General features: G+C 45.7%; 1 protein-coding gene across 2 annotated transcripts in view; it reads right to left on the reverse strand.

The window, feature by feature from the left end:
- LOC119465325 (protein O-mannosyl-transferase Tmtc3) overlaps nucleotides 1-27,519 on the reverse strand; it is a 333,204-nt gene that overhangs the window by 52,759 nt on the left and 252,926 nt on the right. For both annotated transcript variants that reach the window (XM_049669279.1, XM_037726130.2), the window contains 3 exons: nucleotides 19,067-19,203; nucleotides 7,872-7,953; nucleotides 7,674-7,788 (listed from right to left, as the gene is read on the reverse strand). In XM_049669279.1, coding sequence (XP_049525236.1) covers nucleotides 7,674-7,788; nucleotides 7,872-7,953; nucleotides 19,067-19,203 — 334 coding nt within the window. The remainder of the gene's footprint in view (nucleotides 1-7,673; nucleotides 7,789-7,871; nucleotides 7,954-19,066; nucleotides 19,204-27,519) is intronic.

The following is a 27,519-nucleotide window of genomic DNA, read 5'->3' on the forward strand; positions in this document are numbered from 1 at the left end:
TTGAGGCCCTTCACTATAGTCATAACACTATAGTTACGGGGTAACAGCAGCTGATGCAGAGCCTGTGTAGTAGTGACACTTTCCGTCTGGTCCAGGGCGCCGTGCAAGAGCGTGGGCTCATTATTGTGGGGTTTTGGTTTCGAATTACGCCTTCAGCATTTTTTATTTCTTTTTTGAACGTTGCTGCGGAATTGTTTTCCTCGTTTGACTTCTGCAGTACTTGTTATTGTGTCCTATGCTGACACGGAGGGCTCCTACCAAGAGGAGCGAAGCGACCCGTTGCGTAGCCCAGGGGGACGGGGGTGGGGGCCTTATTTCGATGCCGCTTTAACGGCCGCAGACCAATGAATAATGACGCATTGTTACGCTCTTACTGTGCGCCCCAGCGAGACGGGCCAACCACTGACTAGTGAAACTCTGTGCACATAACATGGGATGGAATTACACGGGCCCCCTCACCGTAGTGAGTGCCTAATACTACACTACTACTACTACTACTACTACTACTACTACTACTGCTACTACTACTACTACTACTACTACTAATAATAATAATAATAATAATAATAATAATAATATAATAATAATAATAATAATAATAATAATAATAATCGTTATCAGCCTCATCGCATATCTCCACCTTTTCTCGTTGTCCCTATCCTTGCGCGCGTATGCTTGCGCCTTAAAGGGCAACTCCGGCGATTTTTCGATGTCAACGGATGTCGATGAAATTCGCTGGGTCTGTTCCTCTGAATACCTCCGTCATGTCCTAAAAAAAGCAGGCTTGAGAGTTGCACAAATTTTTTACAAATGAATTTAATTTATTGCCTCGAGCACCGTACCTTGCCCCCGCCTCAGTTACAGGCCACATTGTGCATGACGTCAGGAATGGTCCACGCAGAGCATGCCGGGATCATGCAGACGACAGCGACGAGAGCGTGCAGTAGTCGACGATCGTGAGCTAGCGCTTGGTGTGAGATGTTGCTGTCGCGAGAAGTTGCATTCCCTGTGGACGGGCAAGTGATGCGGGGTGGCAAGCGGTGTTGCGTTGTTGGCTGCACGAACTTCAGCCCTCGCCATCCGCAAACACAGTTTGAGCCGATGCCGATCGCGTTCAGCCGAGGTTAAGCCTATCACAGTGGCCAAGTTAGTGCGTCTGCTGCTGGCGGACTGATATGAAGCTAATTAAGCTATTAGGATGAGGAAAGCTGCTTCTGTACTTCAGTTTTGACCATACGGATTTGAAATAAACCATTCCTCATTTCGTACAGTGCACACGCAAAAAGCTAAAAGCGACAACACGACGCGCAATCAACATCCGTATACGTTGCCGTTCTCGAATGCGGCCAGTCGCACTCGCCGGCGCTTCCCTAAATAAAATGTGATTACGGAAATCCATGGGTGTATTATTACCCATTGTTATGCTAAATCATTATTTAGCTTACGATGTGCACTGTTTGCCTCGTATCCCAAATGGGCAGCAAGCGGAGGCCCCTTCGATACAGCATGCGTAAACAACCGTCTTGTTCAGCTGACAACGATGTCATACTTCATGGCATCGGCGTTTCCGCAAGAAAACTATACATTCTCTAAATGAACGATCATACGCGCAATGTCCCAATCTATGTCTACTTCACGGAACACTAATTGTGTGCATGAAGAGAATACGAAGAATGATAAGCAGGCTGCACAACGCTTCCCTATACTATACGGTCTCCCGCTCGCTGTTTCCGAAGGTGCGTGGTCGCACGTATCAGCGCGACCCAGAGTGATGTAACGGTGCTTACATGCACAAAATCTAAGTGTTTTGATATGTTCTGACAATAATAGATGTCACCGATGAGCGGCTATCTCAAGCGAACTACGTACGAGTGGTCGCTGTACCTGCCGATGTAAACGAATGCACCGGTCGGTGCTTTGGACTATCAGCGGCATTCTTGTGGGATACAAATGCGGAAAGTCGTGCTCCACATCTTACAGTGAGCATGCGAAGCGGTTATCAGTGGTTAGGGCTACCCTTGGTCTTCATGTCGCAGCGCGTTATGTTTGGCATGGGTGCCGGCTCTAGTGGTGGAGGACGGCGATTCGTGGCTATTGAATTCTTCTGAATCATAACTGTCACTGTTTGACAGATCCGAATAGGTGGTGCAGCTTACATGCAATGTCACCCGAAGGTCCCTGAAGGTCCGGCGCTGTCACGAATAAGCTGAGCGTCTGCTCTTCGCCGGTTTCGTTCACCCCGCGGGCGAGACCGGCATGCGTTGCGCGCCTTCCCCACCGGGGACACATTCGTGACGTCACACGCAGAGGTTCGCTCGGCTACTTGCTCAGGTTTCGGTTTCGTTTTTGCGCTTTTTTGCTTATTTAAAATTATTTTCGAATTTGCGGAACAATTCTCCTATCAGGTGCGTCACAGGAGGGTCTCGGGAACCTAAATATTTTATTAGCTCGACATGGTCAAAAAATTGCCGGAGTTGCCCTTTAACACTCAAGGCGCTCACGCCGCTTTGTTCGCAAGCACTTGCGCTACCTTGCTCATCGCTACATAGACTGGTCAGCCCATCCCATTCTACTTTCGTATGTCACCGCAATACGCTGCTCGTATGTTTTCAAGGCCGCGTTTCTGTACGGTGCTTTCTGGCACGATGCTCGATATGCGTGCGCGTCTGCTCATCGATTGCACTCCTAGGCGCCTTCTGCGTGGGTTTGTGCAGTGGGCCGCGCCGGTGTCGTCTTTTGAATATGGCCCTTCCTGGATTTCCCGCACGTGTGGCGCCTGACCTCGAGACTCTCTGATTCTGCCTAACGGACGCGTTAACGACGTGCCCTCGGTGCTCGTCCACGAAGACTCCAGAAATGACCCCGTCAATGAGAACTTCGTGAACCTAATGCGAGCAATCCCCCGTCTGCGAACAAAGTTATGTTGTGCTCTTTGTTCACACATTCAAGATAGGGCTTAAATTCGAAAACACGCACAATTTATTGTGTGCACGTGGGGAGGGGAGGTGGGGAGGGCAAAGGAGAATGGAGGTATTATTGCAGTGGAATATAACATCGGATGTCGGGTGTTCTAATAGGTAATAAGTTATAATTCCAAGTTGATTCATTTGTGGTTCAGGGATCGGGCTTCGTGGTACTTTTGTTGTATCTAAATGTACAATAGGATACCTTAGGTGATTCGGTGCTTGCAAGTAAAATTCACCGAACGCGTTTACCGGCCTCTTCATGCGCGTGTGCAACTGCGTGCGCGCGTGTGTGTCCAGTGCCAGGGCAGTTGAATTTTGCAAGCCTTGGGGCATGTCTCATGTTAAAGAGGTTTTTAACAAACCTCTGCATTATGAGATTAATTTCCAACTAAAACAACATTTCTCCGTCGTAACTCGAAAACTTGTATGGCCATCAAAATTTTTAAGCCACGTCTTTCGCAAATTATAGAATAAATGGTTCACACGGGAGCTTGAGTCGCGGAACACAAACAGAAACAACATCGCGTCTATTAAATGACACATCATGTATTTCCCAAACAGTATTACGTGTCAGGGGGTTCCTGGATTAGAGATGGATTGCATTGGATGGCTGAGTCACTTGGTATATAGAAAAGGGTCAGTAGATCATATATCACGTGACGTGGGCTTTAGACTCATATGGATATTTTGTAAAATAGATTTGTGGCTCAAGAACGATTTGAATGCAGTGTCACGAATTGGAGTTAGTGTAATTATGCAGTGTGCTTGTGTGGAGCTAGTGCAAGTAGGGATGTTTGCGGTTATATTACGCATCGCTAGTGCGTCAAAGCGTGTGTTGTCAGTGTAAGAAAACAACATCAAATAGACATAGACATAACACAAAATAACTTATGCCCCGTTCTTATTCAATTAACACGTTACTGCAGTTAAAGACATGACATCGTTGGAAGCCGTACCGAACAACCAGGACAATTGGGGAAAATTTTGACTCTCATTATACGGTCTGCACACACTGATACACTTAGCATTGTTTTCTATATGCCCCATTCTGAAAACTAAAGAAGACGAAAGAAGAAAAAAAGCAAGCTTGAGCACGGAAGAACGTGCTTGAAGAAATTAAAGGTTGTGAGTACTTGACCGCTATCGATTATGCATGTCTTATTGTGCATATCTGCAGAGCATTGAGCAAAAAAACTAGCAAGGAATGTGCTGTCAAATACATGCACAAAATATTAATGAGAACAGAATAGAAGGAGACACTAATAATAAACCGGAATGCAAGAACAAACCACTAGGCAATAATAAATGATGACAAATTGAGTACACTAAGCTAGAGTTATAATTACTCAATTCGGACTATGAAATGCTAAATTTTCCTAAATTTCCACCTTTCTAAGCTAGTGGAGCAAAGTACCACAAAAAATCACACATCGCACAATAAAAACCAACATTGTGCTCGCACAGCCAACGAAGCTCTGGCGAACACTGTTCATCAGGGAAACGTTTCAGATGAGGTAACACTGCTCTCATTAAGGCTCACAATATCGCACGACCTAAGGCGAGAAATAAGCAATCAGCATCGGTTCGAGTGACTTTTTCGCAAACATTTATCCAAAGCAAGCGTGCTACTGAGTCATAAACGCCCAACAACGCGCCAGGCTTTACAGCAGATGCTCCATCGTTGGTATTTGTAGGGCCTCGATTGATTGCTAAGCACCAACTTGAAGCAATGCTCCGCTTTTTTTGTTTCACTTGAAAGCAAAATCATCTCTGATCGTTGCACGCGGGGCTCCTCTTTTCTGTTCTAGTTCTGAGCCTGCTTACAACGCGCCCTTTCAACAGAAATAGACGTAAGCCAGCTTTTCAACAGATTTTTGTTTTCTTCTTTTCTTCATTTCCTTTTGAAGGCTGCCATTACCTCTTCGTGCGCTCATTAAGGCACCCGGAAGAACTTGTGAGACGACTGAGACTAACCAGGGGAGGACTTGTTTTCGCTTACTAACTCAAACTCGACCAATTGTCTTTTGTGCTGTTCGAGCAGCGCACAACGAGCTGCCGCGAACACACGCAGCTGTGATTTTCGTTCCCACTTGTAATTTTAAGCAAAAGTTTCTGCAAGAAGTGCTGGTTAGAAGATTGCGACTTGTAAGTACAATAGTTCAGGCGCCTTTTATATTTACTTTTTATTTACTTCCTCATACTGTCAACCCTTTGGCAGGGTTATTACAGGAGTGGGGTTTTGAAAATAGAATACAAATAAACGACAGTGATTGGCACGAGCAAGAACACAGTTGGCTAAAGAAAAAAAAGAAGAAAAAAAAAAAAGAAGAAGAGAAGAAGGAAGAGAAGGAAGCAAAATGCATAGTGCTAGTGTAAACCTAAATAGTAGTTCCCACAATACAGACATAAACAACTTTCTGAATTAGAGAATAAATGCAATACATAATAATTTTGATGCGTAAGTAAACTAAGAGAAAAAATGCCGCACACATACGACTGTGTTTCGTGTGCTTATCAGATGGAAAGTACGAGGCTCATACCTTAGAAAGCGAGCAGCATTTTTTGTAGTACTCAAGACAACAGTCTGAAAGACAACATGATTGAGCACTTGTGTACACTCGTTGACTTCCATTAGGTACTAAGTCGCACCATCTTCCTAGAATTGTAGAGAAAAAAAAATAAAAGAAGAAGCTCACGGAAGTACATGCTTTGCCAGCGCGCTGTCTATAAATTTCCCATAAAAGAAAAATTGCAGCAGAGAAATTGACCGCTGTTGCGCATAAATGCGTGCTCAGATCCGACAAGTACAGGCGTGCAAAAAAAAGAAAAGAAAAAAAAGAAGTTATGTTAGCAGTGCCGAAGCAATGTTTGGAAGGTCTATTACCTGCATGCTCGCCTTGCAGGACGCACAGGTTTTGATTTTGGCCAGTTTTGTTGTACACAGGCCAGTCATAAATACTTCTAGCTAAATCTATAAAAAATCTTATCGACATTACAGAAGTACTTTCATGCCTTGCTCGACACATGCAACAGACGGAACAAGACAATGAAGAAGAAAAATGCTCCACTCACAGTTCACTCACTCAACCTTGCAGAAAATTGGTAAAAATGACGTGGAAAATTGCTCAAAAGCAATGCTGCAGCTGTGACCTGGCACATTCGAACTTTAGTCGTGTATGATTCAAACATACTCTGCTACAACAGACATTACAAGCGATGTAGGCAACACTGCGTGACCGACTGCAGAAGGTGAAAATGTAATGTCACAGCCGGAAAAATTTTCTAATTACCAGAACGGTAAAAAAAAGGCATGTGTAAAGGAAATGGAACTGCAAGAAAAAAATAAACAGAAGTCTTCAGCATAAGTTTAACGAGAAGAATAAGGCAAACGAGGGGGCTACTTTTTTCCCTTGTTAAAGCTATGTGGAGCAGCCACCAGACCATGAAGGCAGGCAAAGCATATATAAGCGAAATGAGCTATTACTTTTAATTTAAATGTAGAAATAAAAACTGAAATGAAAGTTTACAAGAACACGACTTGGGGCAGGTGGGAACCGAACCCACATCTTCGGCATTACGCTTGCGATGGTCTACCATTAACCTACCGCGGTGGCTACCCTCCCGTCTGTTTTCTTGGGTATTGGTGCATGTGTGCATTGCTATTGGCAAAAAAAAAAAAAGAAAAAAAAGCCCCTCTGCTCATTATTAGGAGGCTCGGCCAATAGAAGCTTTTCTTTCTTTTTTTTTTTCGGTGGGGGGGGGGGGTGAAAAAAAAAGAACTGTAGGTGCGAAAATTTTTACTACCAGTGCACAAATGAATAGGCAAAGGCCGCATCAATTTGGCCATATGAAATTCAAGCGATGACGAAAAAACACATAGAGCCGGCTGCCACAGAGATAATCGTTGCGCTGGCTTTCCGCCTAAATAATTTTTTGTTGACGTAATTCTCCCAGTATTTACTTTTTTTTTTGCGGCGAGAATGAATACCCTTTTTGGGGTGAGTCAATCGACATATTGGACACATTATCGAAGACAGCCGGTCAATCACAAACGGCTCTTACAAAGAAAAACTTCGTAAATTCGGCCCTGGAATACTGTGCGCTGAGTATCGTAGAAAAAGCAAAAAAATGCTAAAGCTTTTGCAAATGCTTGAGTGATGACCAAAACAAAACACAAACCATCAGTAAACGCTATCAAAGAAAACGAGTGAATTGTCTGTTTATTTGTCGAGCAGCACGTGTTACGTTGTAATGCGCACAGTTGTATATTGTTTACACTCCACTTCTATTCCTTTTTTTTCTTTTGTACTAGCAGCCCAATATGGCTGTCGAATTTAATATGTGAAGACGTTTTTGCTGTTTCCATAAAACTGCAAAGTAACCTGCTTTTATTATATTTTGTAGGCGTCTTCATTCAATGGGGTTGTCGAACGCATGCCATGCGAATAAAGTATTATTAAGAAAAGTATGCTGATCCAGTTGCAGTCCGAAGCCTTTTATATGTTACAGCGCTCACAGGTATTCCATATTCATTGATCTGAAATCTCACTGAAAGTTCCGCTACTGGCATCAAAACAGAAAAAAGAACAGAAAACCCACAGACACTTGCAAAGTGTGAATTCAATTGATTTTAGTGCCGGAACACTGCAGACTCTGAGCCCTGACAAATACAAAGCGAAAGCAGCGAGTAAACAACAGGGAGCTTACCATTCGTCTGTTCTTTGCAGACCGCAGTACTAGCTCCGTGTCGAATGTAGAAAAGTAAGGCACCCAAGAAGAATACTGCAGAAAGCAGCTCCGCCCTTCCCACTATACTGGTCACCTGTGGTCGAAGAAAAAGTCGCGGTCACACGCGAACGCATCGCGCAGAACAGCTCCACAAGAAGTCGCGCCGCTCACACTTACAGCTTCAGTGTGGATAGGGTGGGCGGAGAACAGCAGCGCCGCCAGCAGAGACGTCCACCCCGGCAGGAGCATCAGGCACATCCTGCGAGAAGGCCAGCATTTAGAACTGGGCCCTAGTAAGAGCTGTCCATCGATGAACACTGAAGTCTATATTTCTGCTTTCCATCAATATATTTGTTAGTGAATAAAGAACCACAGTAAACGCAGAGTGTTGCGCACATGGAAGCCCATTAGTCCGATCGATGGTGCAGTGATCGTTTAAGTGAGGTATATAGCACCTCGCTATTCCACTGGTGCTCGTGTCTGGTAGTCAACGTAGTGACTCAGTAGGGTTAGTAGCGCAACTTAGTGATACCCGGCGCAAGAAAAACTGCCCAGAGAGCTTCAAAGGACGGCACGCAAAATTCGCATTGGGAAAACCAAAGAGTGGCAGGGAAGTGTGGTGGGTAAGAACGCTGTAGCGTTTTTCGTGTCTCGCCAGCTCTGGCGCAGGCAGTCGAGCGTCGCAGCGGTCAGTGAGAAGAAATAACATGACAACACCGAACGCAGAATAACAACTTTTATTTGAAAGAACATGTATATACTGGGTCAAGGTGCGCGAACAGTTAAATTCAGTAAAGTGCGACACCGAATAGCAACGTAAGAGAAGGAGCACACAGTTCAGCCACCTTGTCGAACGACCAAACTATCTAGATATGCTACTATCTATAATATGGCAAGTTGGTGTGATCCAGTATGTAAATTACAACACATCAGTCAGTGTTCGTGTTGTTTTCTTCTTAATCTGTGTCTTTTCCTCAGTAACGGTGTTGTTGATGGTGTATATTTAATGGTTATAAAAACGGCTTATGATAGTAAAAACCCAAGCAAAGATGATTATGAAGGCAAATTCAATAAGGCTGCTTATGAAATGAAATCTGCAAGGAAGCGTCCTGAGCAGGGACAAATCTCGCTGATAGCGCTGAAGGTGTCGTTGATAAAAAGCAAAATAAAGAGAATCTTAGACAACAAAAAGTAATGACATATATATATATATATATATATATATATATATATATAGTCGTTTTGTTTATCAAGGATATCTTCAGCATACCATTTCCAAGACTTGTCCTTGTTCAGGTCGCTCCTGTGTTTAAATTTAATTTCATAAGCAGCCATACTGGAATTTGCTTTCATAATCGTCTTTCAGAATCATACATTTATTTTTACTAGGAATTCTGAATTTGTTGCCGGAAATAAATTTTAAATATCGTACACAAAAGCGATAAATAAAGGCACTTATTTTCTTTTCCGTATATTATAATTTAAACCGCGTCCTGCAGGCTGCCTTCTAATATTTATTTAGCTAGAAGGGCGCCATCTTGACTGTATTTAAAAAGTTAAACTGGCGTTCCTAGAAACGGGGTATGCCAACTAATTTCATTTTTGGTGTCATGCGAACGCTATCTGCGCTGTTGGTGGGTACAAGATATGGGGTTGCAACGCCGTTAATCCACTTAACAGCAATCTCTCCTTTTTACGTATTAAAGCCCCAATTAGCAGCCGTAATAACTTATATCTGCATTTACGCGACAGTGGTCGTTCCGTATTCCAAGAGCGCAAAACATTCGACGTGCTCCCAATTGCACAGTACAGATCCATGCGCTGAAGAGTGAATGTTGGTGGTAACTACAGAGTAGCGTGATTTCCACCTACGAAGCTGACAAATGCGCTCTCAAATGCATCAAAGAGCGCTGACAGGAGCCAGGGGACAGGCGACGACGCGCTGCTAATGCGCCTGCTCCGCTCGACATGCAGCCAATCACAATGGCGCATCACGCGACGTCATTGCTGCAGTCGTCAATTTGGCGAGGCGATCCCGTTTGCTTTGACACTCCGCTCGCTGATCATGCCATTCACCCCCCCCCCCCCCCCCTCCATCTCCCCTGCGTCCCCCTTTCGTCCACAAATGACATGGAGCGGGTCAGGAGGCGAGAGCATTATAGCGATCTCAAAAGCGAATCAATAGGAGTATTTATTTTAGACTGCGACGCGTGGCGTGAAAGCAGCACTCGGCATGGGAGCAGTTTTACAGCGACAGGCCGCGCTGTTTCACTCGCGCCTTGAGCGAGCTGGAAATTCAGGTGCGCCGGGCGGCGTAAACTTTGAACCGAATTTCCCCTGTCGCAGTGCTCGCAGCACATCTGCCAATAAGAATAGACAACACGGGTAAACGGCCAGCAAGAACACGGTAAGGGGGAAGGCGAGCGAGCGAGCGAGCGCAAGCCAAGGCGCGAGGAGGCTGCCCGTGTCGGTCCCCGAGCCAGACGCCGGAACGGTAGCATTGTCGTTCGTCTCCCCGGCTCTCGACGGCGTCGACGATGGAACGGCTCTCTCAGGACGCCCCGGTAACGCATGCAAGAACCATTAGGCTCAGCGCGGGCCATCAGTCTCTGTCGAGGTGGATCTCCCGACGCGGCTGCACTAATGGTCCGATCCTTGCCAATGCGGCCTACGGGCTCGGCAGCACGGCTCACGGGACTCTCGACGCTGCGCGACGCCGCCGCCGGCTGCTTTTCAACTCGAGCGGCGGACTCGTCCAGCGAGCTGCAGACGCGCGCGCGGAGACGCGATATCTCCGCTCGAGTATTCTCTTGTCGCTTCGCGGAGGCAATACACGGCGCCGGAGAGGATACAGCATCGGCCGCTTTGGGCCTAAGCGCCCAGTCGTGTTTGCGCTGCGAGCTATTCTCCGGGGTAGACGTCAAACCAGCCGATGCCTTTCCCCCGTTCTCTCCCCACCCGTGTTTCCTGCGATGGAAAATGTAGCGGCTTATTCTCGGTGCCTTGGGACGTTTGAGCTGTAGCGCGCTGCGCATAACGAGTTACGGCTCTCTTGTCTATATACATGCGAGACACCTGAAAGGAAAGTCGGGCACGCGCGTGCGTCCGTGCCCTTGCAGTCGCGAACTCCATTTTTCAGCACTAATACGCTTATAAATGCGTATTTTAAACTTTAAAAAAAATGAGAAAGAAAACTGTAACTGTAACTCTACCAAGCAATGGGGGGCGCGTGAAGGCGTACATCATGCCTCATACGAATTCACCATATGTTTGTAAGCCTTCACAAAAACGCAGTATCACATAAGATACGTGTTTGAAGTACTTCCTGGATGGCCTCTCAAGGAAAGCCTTTCTATAGACATCCAGTTTGTGTCGGTGTCTAACCAGGAATTACTATGAATGAGCTAATTTTGCAAAATGGCCGTTGAAGTGAACACGTTAGTCCACGTTATGGTTGGTCTATGTAGTATATGGCACTACGATTGGGCAGCACAACCCGTCAGAAAAGCATATAATACCGCTTCGAACGACGTTAAAAGCATAAAAAAACATGACATCATTTGCCAATACCACTAGTAAGGAAGTGGGTAGAAAACGTGAACAGATAGATTTATGTATAGGATATTGCCTATTATGAATGGGATATTACTGTGGCTCGCGAGAACCACAGATTTTCGTACTAAGAACACTATAGAGAGAAATCTGGCGCTGCGGTCGTTGAAACAACGTGAGCGTAATGCGCATAATAGATTTTTTGTACTATTCGGCATGGTTTTGTTAATCAAGCTGATTACGAATTCTTTTAACGTTTTCTGCAGTTCAGTTATGTTTCTTGCTAGCCCCGAAGTGTTACTTTGTACTTCAGGTGGTTAAACGCCATAAAGTCGTGCCATTACGGCCATTTCCAGAGCAGAAATAAATCTCCATACTTACAAACACGCGTGTCGCTAAGTCTAGATTATATTTCAGCAGTAACACTTAACGCAGGTAATTATTTTTGACATTGTAAACAATTATTGCTGTTTCTAATATCGTCAAAAATCTTAACAGTACAAATTAGATGCTAGATGAGCTTATCCATTGACGCCCAAAATATTTTTTCGAATGAGAAATAATCTTCAGGAAGATCGACCCGTTCAATAAGGACGAACTCCACGTATTGACCATGTTCTTATGACGGCTGAGCAGTCATAATTCGATTCCCGGACGTGGTGGCCGGATTTAGAAGGGGGCGAAATGCAAGAATGCTCGTGTACTTAGATTTAGGGTGCAAAATAAAGCACCCCATGTGGTCTAAATTAATGCGGAGCTCTCTCCTACGGCGTCTCTCATAGTACTAGGGTCGCTTTGGGACTTTAGACCCCGTGAATCAATGAAATCAGTCGATCAACAGTTATACTGGCGGTGCTTGCAGACATTAGTGGCCGAGTTCCCCAAGCCTTTTAAAAAAAGATAAAATGTTGAAAGTAGCTGGCTGCTGTTCTGCTGTGACGTGCGCAAAAGAAGAAAAAGTAATAATGACAGAAAAAAAAGACACCCAGCGATAACTAAAGCCAGAGAGACATACAAAGAACAGTTGAGGAAGAGTCAATGTCATGAGTTTACGAACACTCACATTAACAAAATGAGTCGTGACACAATTGCAAAGTATAACACAAGTTCAGCGAGTGTAAAGAAAGAAAGAAAGAAAGAAAGAAAGAAAGAAAGAAAGAAAGAAAGAAAGAAAGAAAGAAAGAAAGAAAGAAAGAAAGAAACTTTAAAACTTTATGGAGCGAATTAGTTTAGCTTACTTGCTGGAGCTATTTTATAGAGTACTACTAGAATATGACACGTACACACAAAAAATAGATTTGTTTTGGATGAGGTTTGGTAATAAGGAAGATGCCGTGCATCATGCTTGAGGTTTGGCCCGAGAGCATATTTTCTTCATCTGATGACTCCATTTCCCACTTGAAACATTTCGGGCATAAAAAGAATAGTGAATGCAGAAGTCATCGAAGGACAGCAGAAAATTTCCAAGCTTAACGTCGAGGGTGTTTGCTGATAAAGTTCGAAAACATGGTTTAGCTGTAGACTCGATGACAACGTGTTAACAATTCGTCCATATTGCTATCGTGTGGCGCATGTGAACATGCAACTTTAAAAAAATATATTTGTGGAACGAAATAATCACTTGCTGGGCGAGCTTAGCAGCTGTATACTCTTTCTACAATGCTTTGATACAACCCATTATAGCACCAGGCTATCTAGTTAGAGGTTTTACATCGTAACTGTTATTGTGACTAGATGCAGTGGAGAATGTCCGCTCCAGATGTCGATGCAAATTCATTGAGCTGCTGCATAGAAACCACAGCAGCTGACGCAACGAAACTTTGATCGGATGTTGGGTATGTGAAGGTGATATGTGGGCAGGTATAGGAATTGTGGTAATTAGGCGTGTGGTGGAAAACTGCAGAATATCTTCTTTCTTTCTTTTTTCTTTTTTTGCGCTTGGGAGCTCTATGGAGCATTCGGTAGTGCGTCAGTTTTTAACTACCCTGCGTATCAAGATACAGCTTTATATCTGATTAAGTGTGTCTTGCGGAAAACATATCTAAACAAATTTCAAAGGTACAGATGATTTTTGAACGCCGTAGAAAATTGTACGGTACATGCTAATCGGACGTCTCGTTAATTGCGGCGGAATAAAACGTTTGTCGTTTGCGAACTTCAAGGCGTACCCAGATAATGCTTTGTACATATAGAATGTTTGCGAGATATACTAGCGGAATTACAAAGTTGTAATATTGGGGGCACCGGCGGAAATTCCTAAAGGCTGATTCACACTAGGCCGACACGGCACCAATTTTGGTCTGCCGACTGTTGGCGACAGCGTTTTCCTTCCTCTAAACCGTTGGCCACAGCGTTTTCCGTCCTGCAGTAATCTGCTCGCGTCATCAATCGGCAGACCAAACTCGTTCTCGTGTCGGCGTAGTGTGAATCAGCCTTAAAGTACCACTGAAGCCTTTAAAGCGCTCTTTCGAACAGTCAATTAAACTTTAGAATTGTGGCTCCAAGCAAAAAGCTCGAAATTTCTGCTTAAAACTGTGGGCATTTATACCGGATAACATGCACCCTTAAAATCACCCATTAAATATTACTTTATAAGTTATGAAACAATAATTTGACAGCTTTAATTGTAAGCGGTCGTGCATTCAACACAGTGCAACAGATGTGGCTCAGCGCTGCGCAGGGTGGTGCAGGGTCGCAACGAAAAAGCTACACTGGAGCTGGAAACACTTTTTTGCCAAGAAAGTGCTCCGAGGCTACAACAAGGAACACTCCGGGCATCGCGGCGTTTTCGTCTCGAACTCTGCTTCACTGGAATTTGGGCTGTGATTCAGCAACCTTAAGGTGAGCAGCGCTAAAAAAAGACTTAATACGAAGGCAAGGAAGACGGACACAACGCTTCCTTGTCTTCGTATTAAGTCTTCTCGTGCCGTTTGCCTCCATAATGGAATACGAACTCGCTCAGCAAAACCATCCTTCTGATTCTACATTAACGTACATGACGCTACGTATTCACTACATTTTGTTGATCCTAACGGCATGCCAACACGATGCTGGATACAATAGCCCTTGGTGTACACCATAGTAATACACTGTCTTGGCCCTAGGATGTATTGGTGAGGCGTACTGCAGAAGGAGGGACATCTGGGTGTGTTGGTAATGTGCCATGGTAAAAAAAAATAATTTAACTTTACTAAATGCACAATCACGGCCTAATAATGCATGCTCTTTTCACTGTCATTTTCTGTAGCTTTGGCAAAGCACCCCTCTAGCGACTAATGATAAAGCTATCCTAATTAAACTTGTACCCGAATGTGTTCACATGGCTTAAATATTTTTTCCAACCCACGCTCAATCAATATTCGTGCACAGCCACTCATTCGATCCCTTCACCGTAGCATAAAGTGTACCCCGGTGTTTAGTTGCTAGCCCTTTGGCTTCTCGAAATTTTAAGTTAGTGAGCTGCCCTCCCCCGCCCCCTTCGCATCGCTTATATTGCCAATCACATAAGTTGGCGGATGCCTGCGTAATCTACGACTAAGTTTCTAATCCATCCAGGTAAGCGACCTTTCAACATGAGCGACACCTCTACAACGGCGTGAACTCAGGCTAGTGGCCGTTAAACCATGCAAATACAAGGTGCCTTACCCGTCGCCAAACAGCGCCTTCTTAATCGTATATAAAATTTGTAACCATACTAGCGAATCAGCAACACCTTTCAGACATCTTGGCGTCACATATTCTAATGATCCGACTTGCAATGCGCATGTCGCCGACGTCGCATCATCGGCAGATAAAACAAAAGTATTTTTCAAGCGCTGCTTGCGTGAGTCCATAAATACGCAAAATGATTTGTATAAATTATATACAAAGTATAAATTACTCATGTCCAAAACTGTAATACGCACCCACCTTGTGTGATCCACCCTATACATGTCCTATAAGTGACCTCGAAGCTGTTTAAGATTGTGCGGCCAGATTCATTCATTCATCATATTCGTGTGACGTCAGCGTTCATCATTGAAAACAGAATCCAGATAATTTTTTTTCTTTTTTTATGGCCGTCGCATAGTCAAGCTATACCTTTACTGTTCCAAACGGTCTCGTTTATTTTTACTCATCGCTCAGTAGCTCTGCATATATTAGGCTCCACAACACACATATGGCATTGCACCAACCACCCTTTGCAAGCTTCCCACTTACGTGTATGTATGTAAGCGCCCCTCAACCCCCCCATCCCCGCTCCCTCCTTCTCCAATCTGCTAAACAGTGGCACGGTATTCCTCGTCATATCGTCGCCATCAGCCGCCCGTCATCTCGTAAAGTGAACTGTTGCGGCAACGTGCCTGCTTATATTCAGTAGGCCCAGCCCTTATGCAATTCCCTTTATAGGGTTCTTAATGAAAATAAATGGAATGAAATGAAAGGTCTTCTACGATGGCAGCTAGAAAAATTTGTTCGCTTTAATAAAGTGATACGACCCATGTTTTTTTTTTTCGTTTTTCTTTTTTTCCCTTTATTCGACACAGCATTCATTTCTTATTTCTTTGCATTATCACCCATGACTCCAATGCACTTTTGCGGTCTTGTGGATCGGCTCTTTAAAGCACTTTCAGAAATCACCTTTATTGAGTTTGGAAGCACTTCATCGTCGTCCCTATCAGGTATCCTCGGCCGAACTTGGAAAACCAGATTTCGTCGCCAGGGGGAATGCACTTTATATAGGGTTACTTTCCATAGTTGAACTATTTGCGAATTGCTGCTAAGAATTCTGATATTCCTCCCTCGAAAGACGAGGAAGCCGGTAAGCGCACTTTATGCTTTTTCATTGAGTACTCACTGGATGATACGCGCATTCTGTCTTGCTTCTTTATACTTTTTTAATTTCTTACAATGAAATGCAGCTGAAGTAGCTTTGATCAATACACGGAGAGGTCGACGCATTCTTTAGGTGCGCTCGCTCGCTCGCTCGCTCGCTCACTCACTCACTCACTCACTCACTCACTCACTCACTCACTCACTCACTCACTCACTCACTCACTCACTCACTCACTCACTCACTCACTCACTCACTCACTCACTCACTCACTCACTCACTCACTCACTCACTCACTCACTCACTCACTCACTCACTCACTCACTCACTCACTCACTCACTCACTCACTCACTCACTCACTCACTCACTCACTCACTCACTCACTCACTCACTCACTCACTCACTCACTCACTCACTCACTCACTCACTCACTCACTCACTCACTCATTCATTCATTCATTCATTCATTCATTCATTCATTCATTCATTCATTCATTCATTTCTAAGGACGTGATTGTGGATTTGAGTGTGTGAGCGAATCTGTGTCGGTCGGGGATGAGAGTTTTAACGTGGATGGATGTATATAAAGGGCAGTGCCCGTGGTAGTGTTTAGCATAAAGGCACTTGCATGGCACACTCACCCACAGTCGTCCCAAAGCCATGACGGCGAGTGAGCGCGAGTCGGCGCGATAGTGAATGCGAGTGCCAGTTAGTGCATACATAAACAAAATATTGGTAGTGTGATGTACTGTAAAGAGTGTCGTCTTATTTTGCCGTGGTATGTTCCATACGCAACAAAGAGTATCGATTTCAGATGGGACCGTTCGTGAAGCGTAAGAACATCAAAAAAAAAAAAAAAATTGTCTACAGCACACTCTGATAAAAACGCCACTAAGTGCTGCCTGATATTTACAAGCCATTTAATTTTCGTTTTAACGGAATGAGAATGACAGGTCCAGGAAGGACGACAAAAAAGAAACAAAAGAGGAAATAGAAAAAAAGCGGTTCAAACCGTTTGTCAGACAATGCGCAGAGAATAACCTCGACACGTTTAAACCAGCGAAAACAAAGCTGTTTTCTCGCGAACCAAATAAAAAATAAATAAAAAATAAATAAATAAGAGGCTACCTATTCGCTTTAGCGTATTGCCATGTGATAAATGAGCTTTACTGCGGCCCATCAGACACTTTTTTACATCTCGGGCACTGTTTCACGTGGATTTTCCATTAACGCAGAAACGCCACGGCCGACCGTGCTTTTTCTTGTGCGATCGATAATTTTATCGGTGAAGAGCTCTCGGTCATGAGGGAATTCATGAAAATTAAATGACTGTTATAAGCAAGCCTTTAAGTTCACATAATGCTCGTTGAGTTGATCGCTCCTTGCTCGTTTAGTTCAGGTCACGGTCCACACGTAGTGTTTGGACATATTAATGAGAAGCGGCTTTTGGCCAAAATTTGTTTGCTTTCTTTCCTTGGCTTCCCCCCCCCCCCCCCTCCGCCCCCCCTTTTTTTGTTTGTCTAGATGAGAAACATTTCGTTTAGTTCACACTCTAATCTCAGCTTTCGTTGGGTTTTTATACCGGGAACAAAAAGAAAACAAAAACCAGTTTATGATGTAGCGTAACAGTACTAGAGGCAGTAGTTAAATAACTGGGCAAACAATAATGCGTAACTGTAGTTGTGGGCTACGTGACATTTTGTAGAAGTGGCTTAGCTCGAAGAACTCTGTGACATCCAGTACTAATAGTTACAAGAACATGGCGCACAGCTGAGCATTAGCGGCTAACTAGTGGTTTCATAATGATGTCCATTAGAAATTAGAAAACGAAACTTGTAATTAAAGGTAACAAAAGATGACTTTCTATGGCAACTCAATCAAGTGACAAGTGCGTGCGTGTGAATTTCGGCCTAACCGCACAGTTCACTGCTTATTTTTCAGAAGTCAAGTAGGGCTTTTATACTCAGTCTAACCGAAACCTTACAGCGCAGTCAAAGCTATACGGATCTTGGACAGGCCACTGACGAACCAGAACAAGGAAAAAGAATTTGTCCCTTCGATCCAACTGGTGTCACGCACAACACGGTTACCGGAGGACAGTGGACGGGCGCTTCTTAATCTTTTTTTCGAGATGAAAAAAAACAAAAAAAAAAAAAAAACAGAAGAATTGTGGTCGTCGTTTGCTGGAGACGGTTACTGCTTTTCACTTTGTTATTAACTAATATAAGATAAATTGTCAAAAAAATGTACAAATTCTTGTACTGGTTAGTGCTGAAATAAAACACCAGAAAATATAGCGACACTATGGCCGGAAGTCTGCCACGAAAAGTTCCAGTTGAAAGAGGTTCGGCGGATGTCAGTGGTACACATCTACGTTTTCACGCAAGCGCGCGCATGGGACCCTCACAATTACAAGACCTTCTCTTGATATACTAGTTCCTCATTGGCGGACTGAATCCGTGGCTTTGCCTACACTGCACGGATTTGGTGAGATAGAATGTGAGACATAAAGCGTGAACCGACGCCACCACTCAACGAAATCAACGTCGACAAGCATAAGTACGCGGCAAATTGGCACTCGCAAATAACACAAAAGACGTGAATACCGCAGCGTGCTACGCCATGGCGTGCAGCGATACACTCGACAGCTACGAACACGTAACGCATGCTGTGACTGGACGTTCGCATGCCGCTGATACAGTGTGCTCTGACTATACATATTCTATAGCATTGGCTTTGCCTGAGTTGTGTTCAATGTCTCGGCTATCTTTCCTTTCTACCTCCTTTTCTTTCGTTTTTTTTTTCTTATCCTACATGCCTTTGTTGCTGAAGTTCATTCTTGATGATTGGTATACCCGGGCCGCGTCGGTGGCCTATTGTTACGGGATCTCATCATTGAATAAACAACGACAAAAACAATAACAAAAGCAACAACAAAAGCAACAACAAAGGTGCGCAAATGCGTAAAAGACGCTCTCGCCAGAATGGGCTGCGCGCAGGCCTCACCTGTGATAGAGGAGGCACACCAGGGCGTGCAAGAGAAGGTTCACCAAGTGGTAGCCGAACGGATCGAGGCCATGGACAGCGAAGTTGAGTCGGAACGTCAGCACTGTCAGTGGACGGTAGGATTTGTGACTTTGTTCCTGGAAAGAAGCAACAAGGGTGCGGCGTATGCTTAGACAGGCAGGCTTCGTCGATGGTCACTTAGTGTGCATGCGAGCGCTAAGTGAGAGCGTGCTCCTCTTTTTTAGTTATTGCTTTCGGCGAAATGCTTGATCACAGGTATGGGCAAAACAAATGGAGCGTTGCGTGGAAAAAATAAATATAGCAATGTGTCAAGTGCTAGGTGGCTTTGGTCAAGGGCATTGAAAGAACCGGCAGAACATTATGACATCCTGCCACCGACAGTAATAAGAAACGGGAACAAAATCGACCACTTTTACGAAGAAGGAAATAGAAATCACACAAAAAATGACGAAGTGCACGCATACGTACTTGCTTGTGCGAAAACCCCACGACAAAAAAACACATGCACTGTATACATGACTGAAACTTGACACTCGATTGACACGCACAAAAAAAAAAAAAAAAAGGAGAATGATGATCGTGCCGCATTGTAATCAATACTCTGAGAGTATCTCGGTATACTTTAATGCTACATCGGTGCCAATATCGCTGCTCTGTTCCTTTTTCATTTTTGCCAGATGTCAGCTGTTACGAAATGCCTCTGCCCCCGTTTATATATCTTTCAATACTTGGAATAATCAATGCGCAAGAACATCCACGCAAGAAGGATGGCACAAGGCTTTGCTATCGCATAATTATGGCTCAGCTATTATATTGCGATATTTTTACGCGCTCTAGCTTCGGCAAATGACGCTCCGAACAGTTTTTTTTAAGAAAAAGAAACGGATCGACAGCCAAAGTGATCTGCATAAGCTGAAGAAATTTGCATAATTAACGGGCCGAACCGGCGCGCGAGCATAATATGAATTCTTGAGTTTAGAAAGTAACAGCAGGCTTGTATCATCACCACTCTTGAAACAAAAAAGAAAAAAGACAACAGTTCAAGGACAGTATTCTCTAGAGTATACGAAGGACCACGTTGACAAATATCGATTTCCACTGAACACCTTTAGCTCTTCCTTTAATTTTATGCAGAGCTGTCGCGGAGGTCAGAACACTTAGCTGAACGCTTCAAAGTCTTAGCCCGAAAAAGGAAATCTCGGTTGACAGCTACATATCACGCACGCGCACACACACGCACGCAAACACTAAAATAAAATTAAAAAATATATATGACCTTTAATTGCATGCTGCCTTGGTATCACCGGCAGTACGCGGAGGGAAAACAGTGATCTATTTCATGATACAATATCAATATAGACGAATTTCCCAACGGCTGCCTTGTAATTCTCAAAATGGGGCCCTATAACGTAAAACTATTCCAATCTGTTTTTATTCCAATCTCCTAACGTCACATTTACATAACCGCCGACTCAAGCACCGGGTGGTTACCCGCAGCGGTGTTTGAACCACCCAATCAAAAGCTCTCCTCGTTTATAGGAGGTCACCTTTGTTTGATTTCAGAACGAATAGCATTGCCTACTTTGACAGGTTTTTCTTCTCTAATTGGCTAGCAAGAGGCCAGGAGCACGCAGAAATGGAGAGAGTTTGCGTGGGGCCGAGTGAGCGCAGCGAAGGTAGTACACACCCATGTCATAAGCAAGCAGACGAGTGCATTCACAGAACACCGACATTTCCTGTCCAAATAGTGTTATCTATACTCGATCACAGCTGCTGGAAGTAACGTAGAAAATAATACCATCCATTCAAATCGATAAACGTGTTAATCATAACGGACATCAGGACCCAACAGACAAACGGACAATTCAGCCTATCCCAAACATAAGAGGCCGGTCGAAACACGTTCAAGGACTCGCTGCTGGCGCCAGCGAGATGACCGCATCTGAGCTGTGCGTTTGAGAGGACATAATGTTTTCTGAGCTCGTCACGGCCGCCCTCGGCGCGCGAAAGCAGCTGCAGTTGTTGTTGCGGCAGAAGCTGCCAGGCTGGTGGCTACTTGCGACACGTGGCTTTGCTCTACACCATAGGCCCGGTACGCCAATGACGAAACCAAGCGGAACGCGCTCCCGTGTTTCGTGCGCCTTGTGACGACACATTGCATGAAACGTTCCTCAGCTAACCCGTGTTCTGGATTTCCTTGTGGGAACGCTGCGGTTCCTACAAGAGAACCGCGGTGGCCTCGCCAGTAATCTAGCGACACTCCAGCAAACAGCGGGCATCCTATAGTGGGAGGTGGAGGGCGCGGTTGTTGGGCAAATTGCTCGACGCGGCGCTGTCCGCGCGGAGGAGCTTATTCCTGCTGCATCGAGCCGACGCCGCAGGGAGAAGGCCGGAGGATGGGGCATTGCACTTTGTAATCCTCTAAACGGCTTCCAAGTGCCCGGCTCGTTTGTGAAAAGGAAAACGGTAGAGGGCGAAGAGCAAGAGCGGAATGAGATGGGGAACAATTCGATGGGCTTTCGGCTTTTGTCCTAATGAGTGCGCGCCGGCGTAAACAAACGGGCGGGCGAGCTGTGCGGAGTGGAAGGGGAAGCCTGGCGCCGACGACAAAGGTGGCTCGTCGCCGGCGCGCTCTTGTAGGGGAGGTCGATGGCGCGCGTGGGCGCCCCTGAGTCCCTGTAAGCAAGGATGCCGTCTTCCTTTGATCATTACGGCGTGCGAGGTTCCCCTACAAACGGCGCGCCAGATCACAAACACGCAACGCGCCAAACAAAACGTGATGGGGAATGATCCCCAGCAGTCGAAGCAGCCGAGGCGGTTGTGCTTGGCATCCTCCTGTGAGAGCGCTCGCGGTGGGCTGGGGGGATGTGGGGGAATTGGGAGGGGGGGGGGGGGGAATCAATGAGGCATTTTGTGCGGCGCGAAGCGGGGGAGAACGACGCGGCACTAGAGGAGCGCGCGCCCGCGCAGCCGCGAAGAACAAGGAAACGAGAAGTTTTCGCGAACGCAGCGAATTGAAACTCCCCGGGGAGTTGCAAGACGCATTGCTAACGATGAGCTCGCCGAGAAGGGCCAGGCACCACATGTGCTCTCGGGCGGCGCGCGCGCATTTCCTTCCGCGCCTGCTGCTGCACGAGCCTCGCGGCGCGGTTCGCGCGCCGGATGAGTATTTCGTCGTCCTCTAATGAACGCCCCGTGCTGCGCACCCGAACGACCCCGCAGACGGCACGCGCGAATTTTTAGCGATCCTTTCTCGGCGCTAAGCTCGGGTAATGAGTACCTGCGCTGCGAAGACACTTTAGTGCCGGTTCGGACGCTGCCCTCTTCACGGGATCTGGGGGGGCTCGTCATTATTGCGGGGCCGCGAGCAAAAATGCCACGAAAGAAAATCGCTGCTGGATCCTGCGCCCACACGTGCACTCCGCACACTTTTCCCGCGGCATATACCTGAAGCAAGAAAGAACGTTTTCCTTCTAGCTTCATTTTTTTTCTCATTTTAAGATATAGGGGTGCAATCAAGCATGTGTAGTGCCTATTAAAATGAAGAACAGCTATGGCTCCGTATCGACATCGAGACTACAAACACAGCGGCTAAAACGTTGGAATACGGTTTTCTGTAGTCAAGGTACACACTAGTCAATTGCTGCGATTCGTTTGAAACCTGGATATATAGCTCGATCGTTATTTCATTTGTTCAGCTGTTCAACTCGAATTTCCAACAGCTGTTCAGCTGTTGGAAATTCGAGTTTGTAACACATCTGCATGTCAGCATAAGATACACGAGACGTTGTTAAACATTGCTCAGAAATGTCTCCGGTTCTGTCATCGTGGCGCGATGCGCGCCTAATTGAAAAAAAAAAAAATGTTCTTGTTCAGACCACCGTAATCCTTATGTTGGAACACTGTCTCACTTCTAAGCTTTTTTTTTGGCAAAAGTAGATAAAAGAAGAACCACTGGCCCTGTTGTCAAGTGTAGAATAAGAGTACAAAGGCACCTAGCTAGTACACTATAGCCATACCTGCGGCCACTTTCGGCCTACAGCACAAAAGTCCACTGCGCCACTTTCAGGCCGGACTATAGCCTGAAAGGAGCCTGACGAGTTGTCAGCATGTTTCAACCCGTAGGGACTGGCTCGGGATTCTTCGCAAGCAGCTCAGGCTCACAGATAATATGCGTGCGCTATACTATACGTATAGGGTGTCCCAGCTAACGTTAGCCAAGCTCTTAAAGAAATATTTTAAAAATACGGTGAAAGATACGGTTTTAAGACCTGCGGTGTTGGGTTTTCAGAGGGTTGGCAACCTAATACCACAGGTTTTATAATTGTATCGTGTACTATATTTTTTTTAAAAATATTTCTACTTCGTTGAACATTGGCTAACATTAGCTGGGACACATGACATATCTGGCATTTTCGCAGCGTATGTCGGCTGCTACGAGATTGCACAACAGCTCTCAGTGGCTTACAATAAAGCTCTTCAGTAAACAACGAAATATTATTGAATGTACAGTGCAACTGCATGTCACATTCGTCTGCACTGCACTACAGTTCTTACACCTTTTTTATCACGCTCGATGACAAAGACGCTAACGTTTCAGCAGCATTCGGCGGATCGAGACCTTACTAAATCAAACCAAAAGTATTTAGACTGTAAGGTCACGGGAGTGCACGGGGCTTAACGTCACAAAGCAACGGTAGTGCAATGAGAGACGTCGCAGTGGAGAGCTCCGTATTAATTTTGGCCACTTGGGGTTCCTTAACATACACCTAAGTAAACGAGCAGTTTCGCATTTCAATCGCCCCCATCGAAATGCGGGCCGCCGTGGCTGGGAATCGAACCCGCGACCTCGTGCTCGGCAGCACAACGCTATAGCCACTGCGCCACCATGGCCGATAGTTCTGGGTTCTTTAATGGCGCCGCTGAGTTCGGACAGGTGAAAACATTACAAGCATTACAAAACCATTTCGGCCAGGTAGAAAGTGCGCATGTAGAGAAATAATTACGTGCCATTCCACTGCTGTGAAGGTGGATTACCCGCGAAGCAGTTTAGCACATGACATAGAGGTGACACAGAATTTAGATCAAAGGCATGAGCAAATTTTTTTTTTTTTTGAGCACGAGATCACGGGATCGAATCCCGGCCGCCGCGGCCGCATTTCGATGGAGGCGAAATGCAAAAACGCCCGTGTGCTTGCGTTGCAGTGCACGTTAAAGAACCCCAGGTGGTCAAAATTAATCAGGAGCCCTCTACTACTGCGTGCCTCATAATCAGAACTGGTTTTGGCACGTAAAACCCAGAATCGATCATGAGCAAATTTTATTTTTCTTGAGCGGCAACGGCGGTCATCCCGAAGAAAGACACACGCGCACACACTTTTATTTTGATCGGCGGCATACAGTTGCCTTGAAAACTACCGCCACCTCAGGGAGCCGGAGGAAACTAGACACGCGCGACGGGACCGCCACGCCCGGAGAGTGGAATTCCGGAAACTAGGCACGCAAGCGCTTGGAACGACGACAAAGCGAGGGCGGTGCAACCGTACACATGGCTGACGCAGGGCGCACAGCAGCAAATTTTTGAGAAACCCTTATTCTTATTATCTACCTGAGAGTCTACTGATTTTGAAAATGGTGCTTATTTATAAATAATCTACTGAAAATGCATATCCGAGTGATGAGCCAAACGTTTGCATAGAATGAAGCGACTTTGCATCAAATTCGGGAGCAGAGTTTTTGCACAAGCAGAGCTGTTGATAGACCCGAAAAATGCATGGAACGCTAGCCATAGACAGCTTCGCTGTAAAAAACGTTCACCAACAATTACCATACTCCTTAACGCGAAATTTGAGCGGATATCTATACGTGTTTCTATTTCGCGATCTATTGGCTGGCGTGGGTAGTCTGTCTCGTGCAGCACGGTGCAAACGGAGCCATTTAAGTGTTGCGCGACTGCATCGCTAATCTGGAGATCGCGAGAGCCTGCGCGTGGGTGACGCGTGGGCGCGATTAACAGCAGCAGTCGCCGACAGACGTCCGAGCCGACGCGCGCTACTCTGACGCCATCTCGTAATCATCGTCGCCGCACTACGCTTTTCTTCTCACCATTTCGCCATACCCTCCTCCTCCGCTTTCCGCCTCATGGTTCCGTTATATTATGCTGCGCTCTCCTCCTCCGCTTTACTCCTCGCGTCTTTCAACCCGCGCTACGCTCGGCGTTCGCTTTTTCATCTTTCGCTGTGCTTGTTCGCTCTGTTACGCCGCGCCGCCGCCGACGACGCTCGCCGCAGGAACGGGCGCCTAAGATCTGCGCTATAATATGAACAGCTGAAAAGTGCTATCAAATAACTAAAGTCCTCCAGCAAACTATGTAGCTATAGCACCTTAGCCCATCATACTACACCTTCCTTTTTGTGCGAAGTTGGTACACTCATAATTTTAAACGCATAGTACGTGTGCTTATTGACTACACGTTCCATCAGCAGTGACAGCGGATTCTCTGGCAACATATACGTGGTGTTTCGGTCGACTATCGACAACACTGAATAAACCGACGGAACGGCAGTCCCACTGCACTTTTTGAGGCGAGGCGTCACCTGTCTAGCGCAGCACCGGGCGCGCGCAGGGTGCACCGCGCATTTCTTGCCATTTCAGCGTGGACGAATAGCTAACGTCAAAGAACTAAAGCAAGAGTAAAGCTGGCTAAGAACAAAAGACAAGATAAACGTTTCCCTGACCCCGTGGAAGGAACCCTACGATAAACAGAAATTAAGAAGTCGAAAGACAAAAACGAAACAAAGCACTAAGAGTGCCAGAGAAGTGATGGGAGCCACAGAGGAAACGACGAGCGGGAGCGATGCGTCTCATTAAAAATGCATAGAGGCGCTGCGTTCCTTTGGCCGGAGCCAACTTTCTTGAGGAGCTGCGCGAGGCAGCGGAATGATACATCATGCACGAGTTTCGGAATTGAATGTAGTTCGGCGAAGAGCCATCGTGCATCGCTGATGCACATTGCGCTCCCCGCCGAGCGCATTTTCGCGGCTTCTGCCCCGTTCCGCCCTCTCGGCGTACATTTTTGAGTCAGAGCTCCTCCGCATTTTGCTACTATGACACTATATACGGCTCTGAGTGCCCACGAGCCAGAGACATGCCATTTTCTATCGTTTTCTCATGTTTAAGTCTTTCCTTAAACGCGCTATAGCCTCCCGCTAAGCCATGGGGCCATCTCGGCGCAAGTGCAGGAAATGCCAAAGTGTCTTGTCTTTGCTTTCGGCATTTGCTGCGCAGATCTCTGCGGCGGACAAAAAAAGTGTACATAACTTACCGAGGCTTTCTTTACACTAGTTACACCTTGTAATTTCCATTTTATTGCATCCATGAACAAAAAAATCCTGGCTCTCCCGCAATCGAGAGTAGATGTAAGCATGAAGTGGCTCCCGGCAAAGCAGATTGGTGCCGCGACGCAGGCCTGAAAGCTTACTGAGCCGAAATAAACCTGTTTTGAACTGAACCTCGTTGCAAGTCTCGTCTCGGCCAAACAACCAACAGCGGCGCGCCGGACGCTGCCGGCCTAGTCACGCAGCGTGGCGCCATCTCTCGAAGGAGGCGGCACAAAATCCTCGCCGCGGAACTCACAGACCGCCGGCGTTGAAATGAGCACAGGCAACCCTGTCTCAGCGCCAAAAATGACAATCAAATGTATGGTGCACTGTGTCTGCCTTTTGAACGTCGCTATTGGAAATGAAAAATTAAACGCACTGGAAGTTACAGCTAGAGTGATATTGTGAACAAACATTGGGAAGAAATTGGAAGCAATAATTTAAAAACAACTTGTTTGGGCAGTAACTAGCGTATGTTATGCGGTCTTGTACAAGGGGTTGGGGGCCAGAGACCGCATTTTCTTAAGTTTTGAGTGGTTGCCCGGATGATTTCGTTTTGCTCTCGCAACGATGCTCGGATGTTCTCGGTTCGTTCTTGCCCCATTCTTGTCTTGAGTGCCCGGATAACGGCTCTGGATTTCGTCTCAATGCGTTTCATAAAAGCGCAGTATTAAGAATGTCGCTGCAGGTCGGTACCTGCGCTGACGTCATCTCTAAATTATCACTTTTCGGGCGATTGCTGAAAGCAATCCTCATAAAGCGGAGATTACCAACCGCAGATTAGTATGCGGAGCATGGGGTTGAGCGACGAGCCGATTCGCAAGTTTTCCACGATAGCCTCCTGGAAGCTCCACCAGAAACATTCGCGAAACATCTCTAATCGCGAAACATTCCCTGATAACTTGAATTCGTTGCGTATTAATATTGTATAAAGATGTTGTACTTTGCTTTTTGTAATATTTGTATTGTTGCCTTTTTTTTTTTCGTCTGTATCTTTGTTGTTTTTTTTTGACCTGTAATTACTGTTGCTCCCCTTACTCAATGCCCTTCAAT

This window comes from Dermacentor silvarum, chromosome 1 (genome assembly GCF_013339745.2).
Source record: "Dermacentor silvarum isolate Dsil-2018 chromosome 1, BIME_Dsil_1.4, whole genome shotgun sequence".
NCBI lineage: Eukaryota > Metazoa > Arthropoda > Arachnida > Ixodida > Ixodidae > Dermacentor > Dermacentor silvarum.